We start from the raw sequence: 23,450 nt of genomic DNA on the forward strand, positions 1-23,450 counted from the left end.
CGAGAAACGCTGATCAGCGGCACTTTGAGCAAACTTACAAATGCGCCGTAATTGCCGCGCCATCTGCCTACACTCCCATTCCTATTGTTTATAGAAAAACTGTTTGGAGAAATGAGCTCAAAATGAAAAAAATAAATAAAAAAAAGGTGTGTTTTTTAGATGAGTGAGACAGAGAGACACACAGGCAGAGTATCATCTGTGTGCTGTTGTAGGTAATGATGGAGTGTCTCTTGCCGGAGTGCTGTGACTCTCTGTAATTGTCTCTGAGCTGAGGCTGAAGCAGGGATGAGTCACCCACGCCCCGAATGCTAATCACCCCGGTCGGCTAGTCTGACTAAACATGGCTCGGAGGAGAGACCAGATCATCTGGACCTGCTCCACCACTTTGGTTCACTTCTCCTTTACCCAGTGACAGTAACTTTGTCTCTTGGGAACTGTCCGCTAAGCCGTACACAGTCGCTACAGTTCCCCCTACATTTAAAAATTAATCAGACGAATGACTGAAACGCCAACGTTTGTCCAATGCACTCATAAAGGCCTAAACAAACCATCTGACGAAAATGATATTCTCTGCAACACGGGAGCATTTCAATCACAACTTGTGACGTTAGGGCTGCCGCACTAGTTCCCATCATGTGAGTGAGTCGGATAATCAGTGGCAAATTTTCCTCTTTCTTCACTTTCAGCTGGAAAATAACTGAAATGTCCTTGTGGGAGACCTTGCCGCGTGCCAACTCCCATTTCCACTGCAATTGTTCTGTCAATAACTCATACGTTAGAGGCAAAATCCATAACAAAGCTGTGATTACTTTCTTCAGACTGAGTGAGAGGAAAAAAAATAAAAAAATACCTGAGCAAGGCAAAGGAAAAATGCTGAACCTGGATCTTGGAACCCAGATGGAGGTCGAACCTGCTCTTTCATAAACTTTGGTCCGAGGTCGCGTTCTGTCAGCATTTCGCACGGCATTCATTTTGAATTATTGCTTCCATGTGCACATACATGAGATCCCCTAAACCAGGGAATCCTTGATCCTCCACCGGAGTGAGAAATCAATATTGATCCCGCCTTCCTTCTCAGCAAGCTGTTTAGATGTGTCAGGCAACATGAGCTTAATTCGTTCAGACACTCCGATGCATCGAAACCTTAAAGTGACACCAGTGGATTTGCTTTTGGTGGAAATTGGTCTTCATTATCAGGAAAGAAAGTAGGAAAGGAGCGCCGAAGCTTTTAAGATTGTAATAATCCTCAGAATCGATCGGACTCGGGCTGGAGAGACAGAGGCGGTAATGATGGTATCACGAGAAGACGCTAACGCGATTATTCCCACGCTTGGAGAAAGCAGCAAATGCACATTTATGAGCGTGTAAGTTTCCAAAACAAAGTGCTGTTTTGGGTTTGCATATTGCGGCGAAAGGTGCAACGAATGATGCTCTGATCAGCTCACTTACTGGTTTTAGAAATTAATGACGCCATATGACTAAACAACAATCCAACTTTGTCAAAAAAAAAAAAAAAAATTCCACACCCAACACATTACTGAGATCATCTTACTGTTTGTTAAAATAAAAAGTCGTAATCCCACTACTGTAACACAGTCCTACTGTACATTAGTCATGTGTGTCTGTCCTAACAGCCGACCACCCTGTTAAACTGTCTGGCTTAAAATCACAGTGACTCTCAGACGGGACTGGGTGCATAAAAGTTTTTCGGTCACACTGTGATAATCTTAATCCTCCTCCACTTCCCAAATAATGCTGTTAGCCAAACCGTGATCTCCTTGAGCTTAAGTGTAACATTCAACCTGAGTGAAAAAAAAAAAAATAAAATAAATAAAAGCCGTCATTATTAATGCACTTGCAGGAGGAATGCTGAACAGCAGATCTTAAAATAGGTTGTGGCCTTTTTCGTAAGCAATGTTTAATGCCCTGTCGAGTTATACATGGTCATCAGCGTCCGGCATTTTTGTAAATCTGCTTCGGCGCTGCTGCGGTGAGACGTAATGTGAGACGTGATATTTCCCCCTTTTTTTCTCTTTCTAGATAAAGAAGTCATATTTATTTTTTTCCCATTTTCCAGGGTGACCAGACGTCCTCTTTTTCCCAGACATGTCCTCCTTTTTGAGACCTAAAAATGTATCAAACTGTTTCGAACTTGTCTGGGATTTTGTTCTACTAGAGCCTCGAGACATGTTTACATGAATTTGCGTTGTGTTTCTCTGTGTGCGTCTCCCCCCATGCTGAAGCGTCCTCCTTTCCACAAACTCAAATCTGGTCACCCTACGTTACGTTTTCTACGTGAGATTTTATTCATGGGTTATAATAGGACTATCCTAAGCCATGGTCAGGGAGTGCTTTCAAACGTTGCCATTGTGGAGGAGATAATAAGGCGGTTCTGATATGCAAAACCCTACAAAAGCAGGTGTGGCTGAGCAAACCGGCTTCACAGTCCCATGCTACATTGCGGCCTGCTGTCACACAGAGATAGAACACAGCTGGAGACAGAACACAGAAGGGGGGGGAAAAAATACACTTCACCTTATTTTGAAATACATTGAAAGGATATTGGATCACAAAGCGTTGCCGGTCCCCTTCTAGGAAGCCTACTCAATAATTCAAGGGGCGCTGCAAATTCTAGCTTTTGCAGACATAATAGATGGCTCATTTTTTGGCTCCCCTGAGGAGGAAGAATAAAAGATTTATGAGCAAATTTGGTTGCTGCCCAGCGATGCATTAGGCAGCAAAGACGGCAGGCCGTTGACATTAGGGCTAATCAATCAGTGGTAAGTAAGGATTTGATGGCATAAAACGCATCTTGTGTAGCGTTAACGCTTCACTGTCTATTGATCCTATCGCTGAGACAATCAGCGTTTACGGCTCCACAGCTCTGTGACCTGTTATCGGGCGCACACATTTTGTTTTTTTGTTTTGCTTTGTTGTGCCTGTGATGTAATCGTCGGAGCTTTCCCCCGGCCACCTCGGGCCTCGCACGGTTTCATTTAAAGTCGATAAGAGTGTTTCAATTGGATGAGCGGAGGGCGAGAGTGAGCTTTGGCCGTGTCCTCTGCAGGTCAGGGAGAGGAGTCCTCCCCTCAGGGTCTGATCACAGGAAAGAACATCGCAAGTGTGTTTCGCTGCCTGCTGCCCCATGGCACTGGGAGATGAGATTTTACCGCCACATGTGAGCCCAGCTGCTCCAGTTTCATTACCCGTACCTGAGAGTTGGAGGTAACAAGGCTTTATTGGCAGCACTGTAGATATGTCATCCAGAGGGGATGGAGATATCTTCATAGCTCCTCAACAGATGTGAAGCGATGCTAATGTTGGTTACAGCTGAATGTGAATACTGTGAGTGTCTGAGGATCTGAGCAGAACCCGGAGGTGCATTTCCCCCTGGAGGTGCATTTCCCCCCCTCCATCTCTCTTAACAGGCCTTTTCACTTAGTCGCTCTGTTGTCACAGTAACCAACTTTGCCCTGAAAGCCTGTCAAAAATTCTCACACTGGCGGCGAGAGCCAGCACAGGTAACGGTGACATCAGGTCTGCAGTAACAGCAATGTGTGTTTGTGTGCGTGTGTGCATGTGGATGACAGTTGTAGCACAGTTTAGAAAAGAGGTGGCGAGGGGGCGGTGTGGGGGGGTTTAATGAAACACCGTGGAGCCGTAAAAATCCTCTCCTGTGCTGGTTGTCGTGACAGGAAATCCATGCGTCTTTAAAGGTCAAGGGCCTCTCTTCACACACTGAATGTGAGCACAGTAGCGTCTGGAGAACAGAGAGACGAGATGCCGAGGATGATTTCGAGCCCGGCTATGAAACATGCGGTGGATTGAAACATAAGGCTGTTCCACGGGGGACGAGGAGCTGCGTGCAGGTGGAGTTGCAGAATTATGACAGAGACGAGGTTTCTTTAGATCAAAACTAAGCTGACAGGAAAACTTGTGAATTGCCAGCTTCGAGAAATAAAAAAGAGTAAATATCAAAAGCAAGGATGAGCCTCCTCTCCTTTCCTCTCCTGAGGAGTAAAGTCTGCAGTGAGAGAGTTCCTCTCCTGTGTCTCAGGCATCAAGAGCAGACTTGTGGGCCCAGCGAGGGACGGGGCAAACCCAGGCTTGACTGCGCCACCCGTCTCCTCCGCCTCTGTAACCCAATTACCACCGGGCCTCGAGGAATGGGGACCGGCAGGAGTGGCGTGTCAGGGGACGGCGCCGACATCAAAGATAGACAGATGGTCCTGAGGTTTTGCCGCCTCAAACCAATTTCCCGCAGATACTATCGCACGATTAGCTGGTGCCCCAGATACGAAGTGGAGATGAAGACGTATTGATGGAGAAAGTGACAAAGATTCAAACTGAACTTAAATTCAATATCGGCGCTCTCACACACACAGCAGCAGTGAGGGAGAGCAGCTTCCTTGAGCTACTGAGCTCCTGTACAGAATCACACAAAACGTATTCACTCACCCACCCAAATAAATGAATTTGGGTGTTCCAGTCACTTCCCTGGCCACAGGTGTAGAAAATCAAGCGCCTAGACGTGCAAACATTTGTGAAAGATTGGGCCACTCTCAGGAGCTCAGTGAAATCTGGGGTGGTACTGTGATAGGATGCCACCTGTGCAGCCAATCCAGTCATGAAATTTCCTCGCTACTAAATATTGCACAGTCAACTGTCAGTAGTATTATAACAAAGTGGAAGTGATTGGGAACGAGGGCAACTCAGCCATGAAGCGGCATCCCACGTAAAATGACTCAGTGGATGCTGAGGCGCATAGTGGGCAGATGTCCCCAACTTTCGGCAGATTCAATCACTACAGACCTCCAAACTTCATGTGGCCTTCAGATTAATTCAAGAACAGTACATAAAAGAGCTACATGGAATGGATTTCCATGGCCCAGCAACTGCATCCAAGCCACACATCACCAAGTGCACTGCAGTGGTGTAAAGCACTGGCCACTGGAGATGTCTCTGGAGTGACGAATCACGGTTCTCCATCTGGCAATCTGATCGACCAATCTGGGTTTGGCGGTTGCCAGGAGAACGGTACTTGTCTGACTGCACTGTGCCAAGTGTGAAGTTTGGTGCAGGGGGGAATTATGGTGTGGGGTTGTTTTTCAGGAGCAGGACTTGGCCCCTTAGTTCCAGTGAAATGAACTCTGAATGCTTCAGCATACCAAAATATTTTGGACAATTCCATGCTCCCAACTTTGTTTGGGGAGTTTGGGGACAGCCCCTTCCTGTTCCAACATGAAAGCAAGATTCATAGAGACGTGGTTGAATAAGAATTGACTGGCCTACACAGAGTCCCGACCTCAAACTGATCGAACACCTTTGGGATGAATTAGAGTGAAGACTATGAATCACCTCTTCTTGTCCAACACCAGTGTCTGACCTCACAAACGTACTTCTGGAAGAATGCTCAAAAATTCCCATAAACACACTCCTAAACCATGTCGAAAACCTTCCCAGAAGACTTGAAGCGACTTATAGCCGCAAAGGGTGGGTCGATGTCATGCTTAAGTCTATGGATTAAGAAGGGGATGTCACTTAAGTGCATATGCGTGTAAAGGCAGATAAGCGAATACTTTTGGCAGTGCAATCAAACAGTGAGCATCCTCAGAATGGTTTAGCGTTATCCACTCCCTCTCAGACCATGGTCATTTCCTCTTTCACATTTTACCAGTGATGGGAAAGTGAGGCTTTCCTGTGATTGGGACAAAAATGACGGATCAAGAAGTATAAATTTTTCACATCCCACCTCATCCAATATTTTTCGTTACACAAATCCTTCTGTTGCTTTTCTAATTACAGGCTAGTAGCTACAAGGACACTGAACCTTGTTAGAGTCCAAGCCTGCACAGGGTCCCACAGGCACTCAGGAATGCAGGTGGTGTGCGGGGTGTTTGCACTGAAAGTCACATCTCTGCATACAAATCACTGTTAGTAAATGATCTCTAAGGTAAACCGTGCATAGGAGTGGATCGCAGGTAATGTGATTCTCTCCCATCGGAGAGAGTGACCTTTCGTGGCCGTCTGCTGCGCCTGTGGCCCATTTTTTGACACATAGTGTAACAAGTGCAGTTACGGACTAACACACGGCGGAGTAAAACCGAGCCCGTAAAAGCAGCCCCTCGAATGTGCCGAAGCCCTTCATTTCAGGCCGTCTCTTCTAAAAGTGGCCCGCCGTATCTGAGCATGGCACTTTGTTTTAGAGTGGACTGTCTGTTCAGAGGAGCAGCGGACTCCTGTTTCCCCTGCACTCAAGCCCTTAGCAACCCGTCGAGTATCCAACAACAGACGTTTACAAGAGGGGAGATGATCTTTTTCTGTCCTCCTTGAGTCTCATCAACAGAAAGGTGACCTGATGAGTCACTGTGGTTTGTGGGCAGGCTTATGCTCTCCCGAGTCTTAGCTGCTGGCGCTGATTCTTTTTGCATTTTGCTCACAAGAAGAAGCTCATTTGATAAGGAAGAGAATAAAGGATCTTGTTAATTCCTCTTTTCTTTCCCCCATTTTTTTTAGTCTGAAAACACTGACAACAAGATTATCTGTCCCGTCCAAAGAGCCTGATCTGTAATTGTAATTTAGTCAGGCTGGCGTGTCTCCCAACACTGGAGCTCAACTTGACAAACTTTTAATTGCTCAGCTCCTATTGCCACCAGTGTTGCCATGGAGATTTGGAATCTGAGCCGACACACACACACACATGTGTCCCATCTCCGAAATTTCCACATCGCACCCACTCCAGTTACCATAAGGGATCCTAAACTGGCCCAAACAAGTGTCAAACTTCTTCATCAACACTCCCTGTCATAACATATGGGTCCTATGGGTTCACAGCAAAGTGCTGCATCACAGTTGGACACTTCTGAAGCTCAGCATGTTTCCCTGAGGAGCTTCGCATCAGCAGCTAATTGGACTCTTCTTCTTGCACCCCTGGGCCTCGTTGTCAGGATTGGAGTCTCTATTGTGTCGGTGACACTCGAGAGAAAAACAAATTGCCTGTATGGGATCACCATTATGCATGAGTCCACATGCCAACACTTTAACGGTGTAAAGAATGCAACTGAAAATTGTAGGAACTGCTTTACGGGGCCAGATGTAAACGGTGAAAGGTTCTCAATTACTGCAATGAAAGAGTTTACTGACCGGTTCACAGATTGCTCCCTAATGCTCTTAATGTGACGCCTCAACCTTGACAAAAACCTGAGGAGGTCGTTTAACCAAACAATAGGCAGGGTTCCTTTTTCCGTTCCTTAATTAAATCAATTCTGTTTACAATCAGTTGCTCGTTATTATAGCAGGAATTACATATGAAAGATACTGGCAGAAGGAAAAATGTCTCCACTAGTGTGTGAAAGGCTTTTTTTTTTTTTTTTGATGCAGAAGCTGATGGGAAAACAGCTGTTTATTGCGGGAAAGAAAAGGCTTTCCCTGCAGGGCGTTCCTGTGGAGATGGCAATTTAGAGAAGAAACGGATCATTGAATATGTCTCTTTCAGGACTTTGTCGATGCCTCGGCGAAATGCAATATTAGACGTAGCAGGGGTGATTGGGTGTTTCTGACGAGGAAGACCGCCAAGAGCTTTGCGTTTTCGCTCATGTCACACACACACACACACACACACACACACATGACTGTGCATGGGTGTGCGTCAAGCAGCGATGGAGCTCATCCAAATACGATCCTTTCACACGTCTCCAACGCAGTGCAAGTTTCCAGCCATCACGCTCGGTTGGCAGGGCTTTTCCAGTCTGTGTGTAGCTCCTTGTCAGGCGACTCTCCCCCTTGTGTCACATCCAGCAGAGAAGCCTCTCACAGCTCCCTCATCATGACTTGGCATGCTAAGAGAGTTGGATGTGATGAGTGCTGTGGAGGAGAGACGGAAGATAGAAGGGAAGGGGGGGTCTTCTCTCTCTCCAGCAGGCTTTATTCTCACCTCGTTCCCCAGGGCACCACACACCAGCTGGAACTCATTTAATTATGCACCCAGTATGGCGCAGAGGTCAAAGCGGCGTTTAGAAAAGTATCTCGTGACAAGAACTTTGTGTACTTTGGAGAACTTAGTTTAAATTTATGCATTATCGCACGCAATTATCATTACGTGTTTACACGGTGCGCTCACTTCATTCAAACAAAACCAACTGAACAAAACTTTTAACAATTAGTGAAGATACTTCACAGGACAAACAACGAACAATACTCGAAATGGAGTCTACCCCGGGAACTGATCGTGCCAAAGATCTGCCGGGCCAATCAAATCATCTTCACCCAGCTTTCCATCACTGGGATAATTCACCTGAGGAGAAAGCTACGGACCGCTCACTCAAATCGCTCATAAATACTGCACAATTAAAATATCAATATATTTGATACAGGTCATTTATACAGAAAAACTGAGCCCCGTGGAGTCGTCATGAATGAGGAAATCATTCATTACCATTTGTGTTGATGCTGCAAATGTGTATTTCTGCTGGAGTTAGGCATTTAACATGGTCCAGTAACCATAGAGCATGGAGGTCCGTGGGGATTCGTGTGCTTTTGGAAAGAGATTCAAGTGGTCATTTAAGAGCTGTTTTGGGAACTTCCGTGCTGGTTTAGTTTTTTAGCACCAGATGTTGGATGAAACATTATATTTTGATGCATGGGTCAATTTTGGGATTTTGGGCTTTTTGCTTGTTTTCTTTTAGACTTGTCCAACGAATATAATACAGTTTTTAACAGATGTACTCCTATCAATATCCTGGAGTTTTTTTTTTTTTTTCAACAAACTCTGAAATATACAATAGTTCCTTTCCAAAAAAAAAAAAAAGAAAATCTGCCTTTTGACTTTTCTTATTTGTGTAGTGCATTTGCCTCTCACATGTGAACATAATGAAATGAAGCATGAAACTGAAAAGAATTTGGCTTTATCCACTGTTCTGATTTATGTCCTGGAAATGTATGCAAATTGGCACTTACATAACCAGATAATACCTCATACGTATATTTACCTTCAGAAAATAGTTTGTCACAAAAAAAACAAAACAAATCCTTTCAAAATATCATAAGTTGGAGTTATCAAGTTTTATGGGAGCAGGAGGAGGGCTTGAGGCCAGATTACTATTCTAGCGGTGTCCATGCCGGCCCACAAGTGTCTGGAAATGGAGGCACTGCAAAAGTCAGTTTTTATGACAACACAGTTGTTTGAAAAAAGCCTTGTGAAGTCTACTGTTCTATGACCCTGTGCTGGGTCAGTGCAGCTGCTGCCAACCACCGTGAAGGAGCACAGCTTAAATTTGGAGAGTGCTCCACAGCAGACAGCAAAGCGAATAATACACAAAAAGACCAATTTCGTTATGCTTTGAGGGAAGGAATGAACTGAGAGTATATGAAGCCTTTTTATATACAAACTAGTTCAAATCGAGCCAGTTCATCTGGAAGCTAATTGACACAGCCAGTGACTCAAGGCAAATTAGAAAGCAAAACAACTGGAATACTCTGAGGCAATGGCAAAGAAGCAGCTTCAAAACAGCGCTTCCATTGGTATCCAAAGCCAAAACAATCAGTCATCATCCAGGATTCACATCCAGCATCGTGAGGGCTGTTTGGTAAGTCGTTCAACCACCTGCTTGCCGCCCCGTTATGGAAAAAGATGGGTTATTTTGAAGGAATTAGTCACGATGTTTGACTCATCCATGAATATATGCAGCATTCGCACTTAGTCAGGACAATAAATAATAATTTACGACTTATTACATTACTATTTCCGAGATCTATTCGAGTTTTTCCCCAGAAAGTGTAGAGTGTCCTGAAAGCTATTGATTATTTTAAATGCCTAAATGGGGAAATATTTTAAAGGTCTCCGTGGAATTGGATACTTGGTTTTCTCATAATCTTCAAAGGCTGTTATAGTCCCTGCAGATCACAGTAAAAACAAGCAGATGAAGAAAAATGGAGGGCAGGTTTCTCTTTAGTCAAATTAGGAACATGACCAGTCTGCTGTTGCTTTTCCACTGAGTGGTCAAATCCGGAAAGCTGCTCTCGCATTGTGCCCAATGTAAACGATCCTGATAAACTTAAATGCATTTGCGACGTGACTGCGTTGTCATAATGCCTTATTCTTTAATTGCAGACTTATGACAAACTGACATATTAGTTCTGAGCGTATTTCAAACACTAATGAATCCTAAATGCTCAAAATGCGTCACAGTTTTTCCAAGTTTTTTGTAAAACTTTTCCATGCCTCATCACGATCTCATCGTCATCCACCTCCCACCTCCATGTCATCCCCAGGCCAGAGATTCGTCTCGTCGTCCATCACCTGGGCTTCCGTCGTCGCTCTCCTCACAGCCCCGATACGTCTTTCAACAACGACTTGAGTCCGCAGATGACTGGTGAATCATTAATAGCTCTATTACTGCCTGATCCATCTTTTAACAGCACAGCTCTCATTTCTGTAGACTGGGCCAGTTTTTTAATAGCTTCATCTCGGACCATTTTCGGGAAAAAAAATGGGTACAGGCTTTCAATTAGAAGGAGAATTGAATGCTTCCACGCTTACAGCCTGCCTACCAGAGTTCAACGTGTCGCGTTGACGCAGTGGTTATTTATGTCACAGATGCTCCCATTTAGACGGTTTTAACTGACTTCATTAAGTCCCAATTACGAAACCACGTTACAAGAAGTAGAGGCGGCCCGGTCCTGTTGTTAACGCGCAGTAAATGTGTTTTATAAGCTGGTGGCCTTGGTTTGTCTGGCGGTTGTGCTTCACCTCTAGCGGCACTTCATCCCTAAACCTTTATCCATCTGTAGGTTCCACACGCGGAGATGGTGCCGGCCCAAGATAAGGTGGACGTACGGCAACCGCGCGCAAACACACATCTGCACACACGTGTGCCGAGAATGCAAACATACATTTAGGTGACAAGATACACAAGACAGCGTTTCCCCTGATAATCATTTATAGAGCTTCGGTGGCGAGGGGGGGAAAGTGCTGTTATCGCATGCGAGCAGCAATGTTCAGCTCTCAAAAACCCTCCACACCAAGCTGCCACACCATTAGCTTGTACATCCAGGAGATACGTTGTGCTTTTTCTGCAGCCGCGCTAAGTACTTCTCGTCTGTTGCCGTCCTATAGGAGATAATGAGTTCTGCTTTCCACTGTATGGCACAGTTCTAGGCCCAAGGTCCATTATTTCATGAGAACAAAAGGACTTAATCCTCCGCGCGTTGTTGTGTCTTAGAGGATTTGAGGAGTCCTTCAGAGGTGGATTGGAGGAGGCTGATTTCAAAGCGTTTCTCCCCCTGTTGTTTTTGCGTGGAGGGCTGCTCTTCAAAGGGAAAATTGGAATGTTTTACAGTGTTAATCTGTTGTACCCCCCGATTGTCCTCATGTAAAACGCTGAGGCGAATGCAGACCTAAAATACCAAGGCTGTGTACACAACACAGAGGGCAAATGCTTCTCTCTCTTTCTCTCTCTCTCGCCCCCCGCCCCTCCTGTGAAAGATTTATCAACAGAGTTTTGAAGCAGTAATTCTCCATAGTGGATATTCAATAATTCATGCCAAGACACTCTCTGAAGCTTATGGTGAGAGACTGGTAATTGTCTTTCCGTGCAATTGTGTTGCTCGCTCCCATCTCTCTGCTCTGCATTAGGTGCGTGATTAAATCCCTATACATCTGCGTCGTGTTTCGGTGCAGATTTATGGGGCATGTTTATGAATCGTCCATTTAAAGCTTTGCCAGGGACGGTGAATACCTTGGACGCTAATAGCGTTTGAGTAAATGTGTTGTAGAGTGCTGCTCTCTCCACTTTACCTATTTTTAAAACTGTGGTGGATGTAAAGATCAGATCCTCCCAGATGATTAGCCCCATCATGGTAAACCCAACAGCACATTAAAGATTTAATAATTTTGTAAGTATACATGTACTATTGACCAAACCCTCCATGATGTCACCTATAGGTTTCCTGCAGGGTTTCGAAGCTCAGTGTAGTGACTCTGGCCGTTACAATCTTGGCAGTGTTTGATTCCACAGTGCAAATTCAAAAATGGTCAAAGAGGCGGAGCGTGAGCTGAGCTGAGGTGAGCTTCGAAACCCTGGCAACCTGTCACTTCCTTAATATGGTATAACTTGAAACCTTGATATGAGTTACATAAAATCCAACACTGTACAGCTGTCATGAGTGGATAAAATTAGCAACACAGACGAAAAAAGGTGTTTGATTACTGCTGTAAAATTTGACATTTTAGCGTGGGGCTGGGGGATTGGAGATTAACTCGCTTTTCGTGCCTGTCTCAAGTGGTCGTCCTGGGAACTGCAGCATTTGTTACATGCATTAGCGTATCTATTTGTTTTAATGTATCAAATTGCTAATGCTAAGCTGCGGTTCCTATGTGTTATTGGCAAAAGACAGACATTAGCATTATAATGACATGAAATAGCAAACTAGTGGCTGAGAGAGACTGAACCTTGAACTAAAAGCTAACGTCAACAGATCAAGAGTAACTTGTTAGCAAGCTAAAAGGTGCTAATTAGCACACTGACTGTCACAACATTAAACCCAGATCCACAAATACATTATAAATCCTATGATGGTGTCAAAGCGGACATCGGGGTTCAAAGTCAGTAGGGTGATATAGGATGACACAAAATTTCACTTCATTTCATCTAGCTTTTGTTTAAGTATTTCACCCCGATCTAAAGCTATGATTACCCCAGCTGACTCTGCATCCAGAGAGGCTAGCGTGGCTAAAAATAGTAAGCATAAACAGGTGTCTTTAGCAAATATCTTCATTCAGCATTTTAGAGGCTGTCTGTCTGCCACAGCGGACAGAGTTCACTTACAGATATGCCCTGTTAAATTATGAATGGACAGCGGAGGTGGAAGTAAGAAAGAGAGTCAGGCCAAAGATGGTCCAGAAGTACATCAGAATGGCACGAACTAGAGAAGAGAATCGTACTAGAACTAGAGAAAAGACTTCTCTACTGCTACACAGTGTAGCAGCTTCTGTGTGTATATATCTGAGTATGCTTAGGGATCCATAAAGAATTGAATAGTCTGCATTATAACCTTACTGGCTACTGCTCTGCGAATGTACTTGCATTTTTGTGCAAAATTCAGGATCGATTGGTTTCTAGTAAGACTCTACCATGCAACAGAGCATTCACTACTCAATACATGACCTGGCCTGACTACCTGTCCGTATAAATGACCAATCAAGCACCAAATAGTGATTTATTATTGTTATTTTGATAAATGATTACATGTTTGCAGGTCTATAAATGGACTTATTTAGTCAGTACATGTGTGCCCATGTCCTTGAGTGACTGGATGCTCACTTCGTTTGCTGTGTGACTTCTCCCCTGAGTAACGGCTGCATGGCGAGCTGTTTCGGGCCGGGCCTAATTTTAGGCGACCGATGCGTGATGTGTTTTGGGCTCTGGCTGCGTCGGAGGTGTGATGTTTATCTCTGCCTCTGGGAATAGCGGTGACAGCTTTTTTTTCAATAGGTGAAAGCTTCTGAACCGGGCCCTTGTCACTGCTAACCTATAATCATCTCAGTGTGACACTGTACGAGTCAAATAAGTCAGCAAATTGTTTAGTTCTGCTGAACCTCGAACACAAACACGTTTTGGTGTTTAGTGTTCGAGCTTTACAGATGGAAATATCCCTAAGGGTGTCACTTTAAGTGATTGTCAAAGCAGTTTACCAAGAATGATCTGCAGTGGATTCCCTCCTGTCAGTTTCTGGAATCAAATCTGGATTCATTTAAAGCTGCCATAGTTTAGAACATTATGAATTTTGTTGCCCTCCAGTGGTTGTTTCATAAAAAAGGAATACTTTCAAATTGAGTTAAGAAGCTGTCATCCTTTAGCAGCAATTTTTAGCTCGTTCTTATACTTCTTTTACTTCCAAACGTATTGTTTTGCAAAATGGAAGTAAAAGATGGAATAGTGCACATACAGGAGGACACACAAGAGCTCTGACTGATTGAATGTGTAAGTCAGCACCATGATATTAAGACACTATGCTCTTCCCAAGCGCAGCTGTAACCTAATCATCGTATTTATAATTTCTAATCACATATAATTGCTGGGAATTACTGTTATTACCACATTAACTCCTGTCACTGTCATACTTATTAAAAAAAAAAAAAGCTGTTGTCTTCCTATAACTACTTTTAATGGAATAGCTGCTGCAGGAAATATGATATGCCACTGACCAGCCTCCATCTGGCCTCCCCGCAGATTGAAGACATCGTTACACGAATACAAGATGAGAAAGCGGGAGGTGTAGCCATCCGCACAGTGAAAAGCTTCCTCTCCAAGATCCCCAGTGTCGTATCAGGTTAGTGTCTGTGTGTAAAAGTATGTATGTGTGTTTTTTTTTTTTTTCCCCCACACTCGCGTTTACATATGCTGCCATTCCTGGTGTGTGTTCGCTCTGTAATAAGGGATTATTTTATTTGATGTGCTGATGATGAGTGTGTGTGTGAGTTCTGTTTGCGAGGGGACTTTGGCGAAAGCATACAAGTCGGAATCAGTAATGCAAGTGTGACCTTTTGGGCCTGTGTAAATTGCTGCTGCCGCTGCGTTTGGGGGCAGACGATGTCCTTGCCGACGAGGCCTCGGCCATTGAGGCTGCAGTGTGCTGCTTTCTTCCTTCCCTTTTCTGTGTCTGTGCCTCTGTGTGTACGCACTGTACTCCTTTATGTTTGTGTATGAAATGAGTCACCGGGCGCTGAAGGTGGGGGTTGCTCTCTCTCGGCCCCGGGGCTGTCTCTGAATCACTCCCTCACATGGCTCCCCTGGGCCCGGGGTGGCCTTACGATCTCTCTCCGCGGCCTCTGCTGAGACGCGGCCGGGATTCTGTGCGCTGTCCAGGAGCAGAGACGCAAACAATCCTGTGAACTTTTGCACTTACACGTGTTTTAACAGCTTGGACCCACGGCTTCAAACGCATGCTTCTTCGGTGATTGTTATCGCGTTCATATATTGCAGCCTCAGTGTACACCGGTCAGCCACAACATTACAACCACTGACAGGAGTAGTAAACAACATCTTGTAACAATACAATGGGAAAACATTAGGAATAAATAATAAAAAAAAAAGGTGTTCCCGCCTCCAATTTCCAAACTGTATCTGTGGGATGTACTACAACAAGCCTGATCCACAGGGGACCCTCCCCTCAGCCCACAGGACCTAAAGCGCAAGGGAGACCTACACAATATTAACAACGTGGTCATAATGTTATGCCTGATCGGTGTAGCTAAAGCCGCTGCAGATTCTGCAACTGCGATGCCGCCTCTAACTAATGTCCCTCTCTGAGTAATAGGTGCCGATATTGTTCAGTGGCTGATGAAGAACCTCTCCATCGAGGACCCAGGTAAGCCTGCACAGAGATCCGTCAGCGCACTGTGAGCGCAGGGGAAGGCAGTTTCTCACATGCGCCTTCTCATATGTCACCAGCCGAGGCCATCCACCTTGGGAGTTTGATCGCCGCTCACGGCTACATCTTTCCCATCTCCGACCACGTCCTGACGCTCAAAGACGATGGAACCCTTTACCGCTTTCAGGTAAAGGAAACCCCACCGTCGGGACTGCGCTCGGTAGGTTTCAGGAGGTCTTTGAATACAAAGAGCAACGAGGCGGGGGTAGTTCATCAGAGGGATGCGATAAGTTTATGTGTGATGCTAATGGGACCAATCCTTTCTAAGCCTATTACTCATGCAACCAAGGTCGATGCTGCATATTCCTGCTGGACGCTGCATCAGAGCAGGGGATAGGCCTCAGAACGGCGCCTGTGGCGTCGGCCATGCGTCGCTGTCAGAGGGGGTGTTTTTGGTCTTCGCTCTCTCTCATCCAACATGAACTCTGACAGGTCCCTCTGACGGCTACGGGCTCCGTGGTGACTCATTACTGTGACTGGGCCATTAGCATCTTAATCCAGCCGGCTACAGTAGGCGAGCTCTTCCACGTGAAGCTGCTGAGCTGGCTGCGCGCTGGCTCTGCACTTTTCACCGTCACCAGGTCCCCCCCTCCACCCCCCCTCCACCCCCCCACAACTGCTCCACCTCCTCAATCTACCTCCAAATGCGTTTATCTTCACCTCCGCCGAGATTAAAAGCCATTATTGCGCCTGCCTGCGCGGCCAGGGCAGCGCGTGTCACAGTTGCTCATTCAGCAGGGGCTAAAAATATTCCCTCTGATGTTGTCGTGATGCAACAGGCCCACGTCATCAGAACATCTGAAACGAGTCCGATTGAAATGCAGCGGCCAGTTTTTGCGTAGCGGCGCTACTGTGAGAGATAGTGACGGGGGCAGGGTGGAGTGGGGGGGATTTTTATTTGCTTTGTCTGAAAATAGACGCTGGTAGAGGGCCCAGATTTGAGCACAACGGTGGCGATCAAACCTGAACTGAAATGACAGCGCTGAATGAGACTCTTTCAGCTCATCACATTCATCCGCGGCGGCTTTGCTCTCGGGCTAACTGCCTTCATGAGGAATGGTGCAAATGAAAGATGGGGTTGATGAAGTTCTAATTCTGCCCCGTTATTAAGAATGCATGATAGATGTGTGTGATCCATTATTAATGGACTTGGGAATGAACTTTGAATGTGTAATATCAGTCGCAACAGACAATTAAATATAGACAGAGAGAATGTAGCTACCATTGCTCCCCCCGGACGGCTGCGTGCAGCTCGCGGATGTCAAAGATCGCGGAAGACAAGTGAAGGGAGAGTGAGCGCCGGACTGAAAGGAGATTGCAACAGTCATACTGGAGCTCCAGATTATACGAGTAAATAAATAAAATCTGTTTCTGTTTCATTCCCTTCTGCTTTCATCAGTCTCCATACTTCTGGCCTTCAAACTGTTGGGAACCCGAGAACACAGACTATGGTGAGTCATGCGCTGTCTGTCAACTCCTTCTCCGAACCAGTAAGATCTCCCCGATGCTTTCAGCTGTCTCCCTCTTTCCCTCCGTCTTGCTGCAGAGCTGACACGCAGCCCGCAGTCCAGATCTGTTGTCCAGTATTGATCAGCAGGGCCATTCCCTGTAAGGTATCTGGCTCTGAGGAACCCCCGCCACTGGGGAGAATCCTGTGGGATGCCATTAGCACTAACAAAATAAAGGGGACAGCCACTGATTGGACCACATGTCCGGCTCTCTGCGTGGCATTTACCCAGGGCTTGTTGTTTCAAGAGACAACAGCTTGCTTCGGCAAGACGTTCATTAGTGCCGGTTCACACGGCTGAGACCTCAGTAAAACAAAAACAAAAGAGAACAAAATAAAAAAAAAATCACCAGCTATCGGAAATATTCCTTTTTTTTTTTTCGTTTTGTTGCTCCAAAGCAGACAGCCCATTTGGCCACTCGTCTCCGTACCTCACTTTTTCTCTCTTTCCCCCTCCAGCCATTTACCTGTGCAAGCGCACCATGCAGAATAAAGCCAGGCTTGAGCTAGCTGACTATGAGGCTGTAAGTAAATCATCATGTTGGATCATTGTGCATGCACCATAATATGATGTTTTTTTTTTTTTCACTGCACCAAACAATAGAAAATCCGAGGCTGGGTCCATGACCGAATCATACATCGGTGGGATACGGCATGGCCGCATAATGGGCCCCAAACATTTACAAAAAGTCTAGATATATTTCAGGGTCTACTTGGTGTCTGCAGATCAATACAGCCTCAAGTGCCGCAGTGCTCATCTCTCGCTGTTACACAATAGAAACCCACTGCACTTTAAAATTCTAAATGACTCTGCAACTATTGTCCAGTAGACTTCCTTTCTCCCCTATTCAGGTCACTTCAGGCCTCCAGGCCTCATTCCTCTCACTATTAACATGCCTGCTAGTTGGAGTATTTTTCTCTCTCTCTCTCTTCGTAATGAGGTCACATACTGTATCTTTGACAGATGCTTGTTTTGGACACAGCTTTGTGCTTAAAAAAAAAGGAAAAAAAGAAAAAGAAAGGGGACATGGGTTTGCAACAAAAGCTGTCCTGAGTTTGTGTCTCAGATCAGAGATGACATGGAAAATTGGTCCAAACTGAAAAAAAAAAAAAAAATCAACTGTGGATCAGTGTAATTGTTAGAAATAATTAAACCCGAAGAGGGAAAAGTTTGATTATGATTACAACCGATATGATAACTAGCATCAGGGATAGACACTAACCCGGCTCTGTCTGACAAAATCCACCTACTAGCTCCTTAACAGCTCATTTACACACTTTATATTCAGATTGTTTCATATGTAATGGTTTCAATAGCTGCATGTGGGTGCTTTAAATCTTATTAAAGCCTCAGCAAAGAATGTTTCAGTTTTTTTTTTTAATCAACACATACATGATAATACATTTAATGTACTGGTAAAGTATACCTGCATGAAACTCTATGGACAACAGAGTGAATGGAGACTGATTTAAAAGACACTGGATTTAAATTCTCCTCTAACGCGCACCTGGCTGACTCTTCCCAGGAGAACCTTGCACGGCTCCAGAGGGCTTTCGCCAGGAAGTGGGAGTTCATCTTCATGCAAGCCGAGGCTCAAGTCAAGTGAGTGCACATGTGTGCGAAGTGCCGCGCCAACGTGAGAGGTTGCTGGAGAGATGGAGTTCATGCACCGATTCAATACTAACCTTTGGCTACACGCCTGACGTTATTTCTCAGAGGGGGAGATGGGGCTGCAGCGCGAGTTGGCCTCCGCACGCTCTCATTATTCATGCCCTCCTTTGACTCAAAGGTTACATGCATTAAACACATCAAGTGTTTCCTGCAGGAATTCAACACAAACACACTCCTCACCAAGTTCTAATTTCTTTGTAAGACTGCCATCTGCTGGCTGGCATGTGTAGGCACAGCAATAGTCTTCATTCAGTTAGGGCACAATCGTCCTCTTTATGTGTTCATTCATTGTCTGCTCTTAAGTACAAGTGAAGGGGAAATGGAAGGAAATTAATGCTCTTGTATCTGGGGAATAACAATAGCACGGACGGGCCATTATTAAATGGCAGTCATGTAAGAGGTCGGCCCCATCAGAAGCAACACCGGGCATCGCTTATTGAAGGCAGTAGACAGGTTAAGAGCCACACTCTGGAGCTTGTTGCTCTTTAGTCTCTCATTGGTTTTGTGTGTGTGTGTGTGTGTGTGGCAAAGAGAGAGAGAGAGTGTGCGCCTTGGTTCTGAGGCACAGCCCATTATGTTTTGCCATTTGACATTTCTGTCAGAGGCGTGAGCTCTATTTATTTGTCGCTCGTTTCATCTGCTCTCAGGATCGACAGGAAGAAGGACAAGGCAGAGAGGAAGATCCTGGACAGCCAGGAGAGGGCATTCTGGGACGTCCATCGGCCAGTGGTGAGTTCAGGAAAAGAAAAAAAAGGGGAAAGGGAAAAAAAAGGTCAGGTGTTGTGTTAAAATGGAAGCAAATGAAGTCAAAGTAGTGTTGTATAGCAGGGCAGTTTTAGGACCTAAAGCCTGTAAACAGCAGATTCTCAGAGCTCTGTTGGGTTGTTGGTGTCTCAGTCAGGTTTGGTGCCAGTCATTTTATATATGGGGCTTTTGTGAGCCCTGTATGAATAGACAAACGACATCACATTGTGAGTAGGGTGGGTTGCAAACAATGCATGCTGGGGAAACAGTGTTATCTGACCCAGAAACACACTCTGTCTCCTGCCGCCTCCCACAGCCGGGCTGTGTCAACACCACAGAGATGGACATTCGCAAGTGTCGCAGGGAGAAGAACCCACACAGGGTAAAAAAGGTGAGGAGTGTGAAAACTCACAGACACTACAGAGGACAGCCACAACACCATCACATTACCCTGAAGAATTTGAAATTTTTATCGCAACACAAAACATTCTAATATGAAACGTTTTAATTAATATAACTGCTCATATTTATTTATTATTATTATTACTATTATTATTATTATTATACAGAGAGGGGAGCTACAATCTCAGAGGTAACTTAAATTACTTATTGGAAGGGTTAGGGTTAGTAATTTTCATTTTTTTTCTGTTTCTTTTTCAATTGTCTTTGCATTTGATGCATTTCTTTTCTTTTGAATGTCCAAAATAAAATAAAATAAAACTAATTAATTAAAATAAAATAAATATAAAATAAAATAAAATATTTTTAATTTATTAAATTTATTAAACATGTTTTTATAAATTCATTGATTTTGAATTTATTTTTTAAAATAATCACTATATATATATATATATACACACACACACACACATATATAGTAGTTAATTTCTAAATATATTTTTATGAAAAAAAATCATATAATTTACTGTAGTATATTCAAAAATATTATGCTGAAAAAAACATATATAACAAATATGTAAAAACATATATATTTTTTATTTTATTTGAATTATTTTTGGAGTGTTAACGAATACAAAAAAAACAAAGGTTCATCTTACAAATTATGTGCGTTCATTTCAAATGACATATACAGGCTAACAACTGTATTGTTTTGTATGCGAGTATAAAAACAAAGTCTGTAATGTGCATTGTTCTCTTCGGTTCAGTAGTGTATTCCCTGACACAAGGGTCCCACAAAGATCCCACAACAATTACCTGCAATGCATCAAGGCTAGCAACAACAACAACAACAACAACAACAACAACCATAGCATCAAAACAAGATAATGTTGCACATCTGTCTCCTCTCCAGTCGGTCTATGGGGTACCTGATGACGGCCAGAGCCAGCCGAGTCCCGTCCACATCAGCTCCCAGCCGGCCAGGAAGACCACCAAAGAGGATGTTCAGAAGGAGGTACGCCACGTTGTGATATTTTCCTTAGGTCATTACCTCCAGCCTTCCTCACTCATCCATCAAAGCCGACAATGAGGGACATGGACTGATGAGCTGTTACTTTATTTAGCGTTCTCATTACTCTCTCTCTCTTCCTGCCCTCCGTCAGATTACTTTTTTGAACATCCAGCTGGACAGACACTGTATGAAGGTTTCCAAAGTGGCTGACAGCCTGATGAGCTACACTGAGCAGTTCGTGGAGTACGACCCCTTTGTGGCGGCCGTCGAGCCGTCTAACCCCTGGATCAGTGACGACGCGTCATTCTGGGACTTGGAGGCAAGGTGAGGCTTGAGGGTCCGTGCTGGGATGCGGTCCGAGAGTTCACCAGAGGTCGATGATGCTTTAAACCAACACTGAGGTCAGGGGGAGCAGAGAGGTCTCGGTGCTGACGAACTGTTGTTGTCCTGAATTAGAGGGGATCTGTCTGCCTGTATCTCATCTCAGATGGGGGTCTAACTCTGGCATTACCAAAGGTTAACTGTGTTCTGACTTGCTGGACTTAGCTCTCTGTGGACCGTGAGGTAAAAATTACCAGATCAAAATAGAACTTATTTCCTGATAATCTGTTGCGTGTTGCCCTGCGCAGTCGTGACCCGAGCCAGCAGCGCGTGAAGAAGTGGGGGTTCTCTCTGGAGGAGGCACTGAAGGACCCAGCAGGACGAGACCAGTTCCTGAAGTTCCTGGAGTCAGAGTTCAGCTCAGAAAATCTCCGGTGAGAGATTCAGATTTCCACTTTACACTCGATTTATCTGCCCTCTGTTCTCCAATCACATTATTGTTGCTGTTAAAGGCCAGTTCTACAAATATGATGAGTAAAGGTGTTCCATAAAGTATTTTGCGGCTCATTTTCTATATTATGAGGCAGGACTGAAAAAATGCTGCCTTCAAGACCTTGGACCTTATCAAAAATTTCAACTTTGAGCTTGTGAGCACCACAAGAGGGCGCCGTTCTTGTGGGGTTTACTCTTTAAACATCTAACAACTAGTTACTTGCCGATTAGAATGTTACACAAAAATCCTCAGTATTGACATTCCACAATGATAAGTATATAATTTGTGTGAGTGCTACTGAATAGCATTTTTAGATAATTTGAATTGTCTCGAGTGTTAAAATCTGTAATATACATAAACAATGGCATCATCAGCATAATATGACAACTTTAAATATGGCAGCCTTTTGTACCGTAACTATTAATTCCTGGATGTCGTTACTGACCAGATACGATGCTGTTGTAGGTTCTGGTTGGCGGTGCAGGATCTGAAGCGACGGCCGCTCCAGGAGGTGTCGTGCAGGGCCCAGGAGATCTGGCAGGAGTTTCTGGCCGAGGGGGCGCCGAGTTCCATCAACCTGGACTCGCACAGCTACGAGCGCACCAGCCAGAACCTCAAAGATCCCGGGCGATACAGCTACGAGGACGCACAGGTGAGCAGGCTTAGCTGTTTCTTCCTTGCGGAGGGATTCACGCAGTGTTTACACGAGCGCACACTCACACGAGTCTGAGCAAACACCAGACGCCACGTAGCGTCGAGACACCTGAGCCAGTAAACACCGATAGGACTGTGGCATCTCAAAGCATGTGGGTCCAGAATTATTGCCTCTGCCCTGTGGTGTGTCTTTATACACTCACCAGAGTTCTAACTTAAGATTTATGTCATGCCTTCTATGTCATAGGTTTTCAACAGGGGGTACGCGACCCCTAGGGGGTCCGGGGAGGTACTGCAGGGCGGGTCGCAAAATCTTTGGTGGATTAGACATTTTTTATATATTTTTTTAGTTCCCGCCCACAAATTTAAATGTCTTAAATTACACATTATTATGAATCCAACATATCTTATTAAACAGCTAAGGAATGGCTCAATATTAAATGATAATAATAATGTATAGTTATACATAGCACTAGGCCATGTTTAATATTGAACACATATAGTAGGTAGGGGGTCCCTACTTAATCTCTCCATCAGTTTGGGGTTCTTGGCCTGAAAAACACTGAAGACCCCTGTTCTATGACATGCAGTTGTGAGTGGTCTTTTCCCCTGCTAACAACACCACACTGCTGCCATTTCTTCCCCCACTCATCCACTCGCCCACAGAAACACTGAACCCTTCCACCCCACTCGTGTTACACAAGTGAATGAATGAGAGGGCACGGAGGACTAGAAAGCGAGAGGAGAGAGGAAGAATGACGGAGTGTGTTTGTGCCAGGGCCTAATGAGGCGAGTAATGCCATGAATAGGTTGTTCGCTCGGTTCACCACGGATTCCTCCGGTTTCAGAGTGGGCTGGTGTTATGTGACGTGCAACGCCTCTCACTGGCAGGACATTACTCAGCTGTGTCTCGCAGGACCCCCCCTCCCCTCAACCCCCCCTCGCATCTGAATCACACAGGCGCTGGTCACATTCCCATAACCGGGCCTCATGTCTCTTTTGTCTTGCAGGAGCACATATTCAAGCTAATGAAAAGTGACAGCTATGCACGCTTTTTGCGATCCAACATCTACCAAGACCTCCTGTTAGCCAGAAAGAAGGTGAGCTGCACCCACTGACCCCGAGTTAGCCTTCACATTTAACATGACCTGGTCACTCTGATGGCATTTCCCATGTTATTGGTCTTTTTTTCATGATTTAAAAGACATCCATATACACT

The 23,450-nt window shown here is 44.8% G+C and overlaps 1 protein-coding gene across 4 annotated transcripts in view; it reads left to right on the plus strand.

Annotated features, from left to right (window-relative positions):
- LOC125023321 (regulator of G-protein signaling 6-like) overlaps positions 1–23,450 on the plus strand; it is a 40,133-nt gene that overhangs the window by 12,158 nt on the left and 4,525 nt on the right. For 3 of the 4 annotated variants that reach the window (XM_047610502.1, XM_047610503.1, XM_047610504.1), the window contains exons 3-15: positions 14,229–14,328; positions 15,316–15,366; positions 15,450–15,556; positions 16,829–16,880; positions 17,396–17,460; positions 18,463–18,539; positions 19,256–19,337; positions 19,669–19,743; positions 20,665–20,766; positions 20,915–21,087; positions 21,393–21,518; positions 22,043–22,229; positions 23,242–23,331. In XM_047610502.1, the coding sequence (XP_047466458.1) occupies positions 14,229–14,328; positions 15,316–15,366; positions 15,450–15,556; positions 16,829–16,880; positions 17,396–17,460; positions 18,463–18,539; positions 19,256–19,337; positions 19,669–19,743; positions 20,665–20,766; positions 20,915–21,087; positions 21,393–21,518; positions 22,043–22,229; positions 23,242–23,331 (1,287 nt within the window). Of the gene's footprint in view, positions 1–10,284; positions 10,371–14,228; positions 14,329–15,315; positions 15,367–15,449; positions 15,557–16,828; positions 16,881–17,395; positions 17,461–18,462; positions 18,540–19,255; positions 19,338–19,668; positions 19,744–20,664; positions 20,767–20,914; positions 21,088–21,392; positions 21,519–22,042; positions 22,230–23,241; positions 23,332–23,450 lie in introns of those variants that run through there. The other variant, XM_047610505.1, reaches the window with a different exon arrangement.

This window comes from Mugil cephalus, chromosome 17, assembly GCF_022458985.1.
Source record: "Mugil cephalus isolate CIBA_MC_2020 chromosome 17, CIBA_Mcephalus_1.1, whole genome shotgun sequence".
Classification (NCBI taxonomy): domain Eukaryota; kingdom Metazoa; phylum Chordata; class Actinopteri; order Mugiliformes; family Mugilidae; genus Mugil; species Mugil cephalus.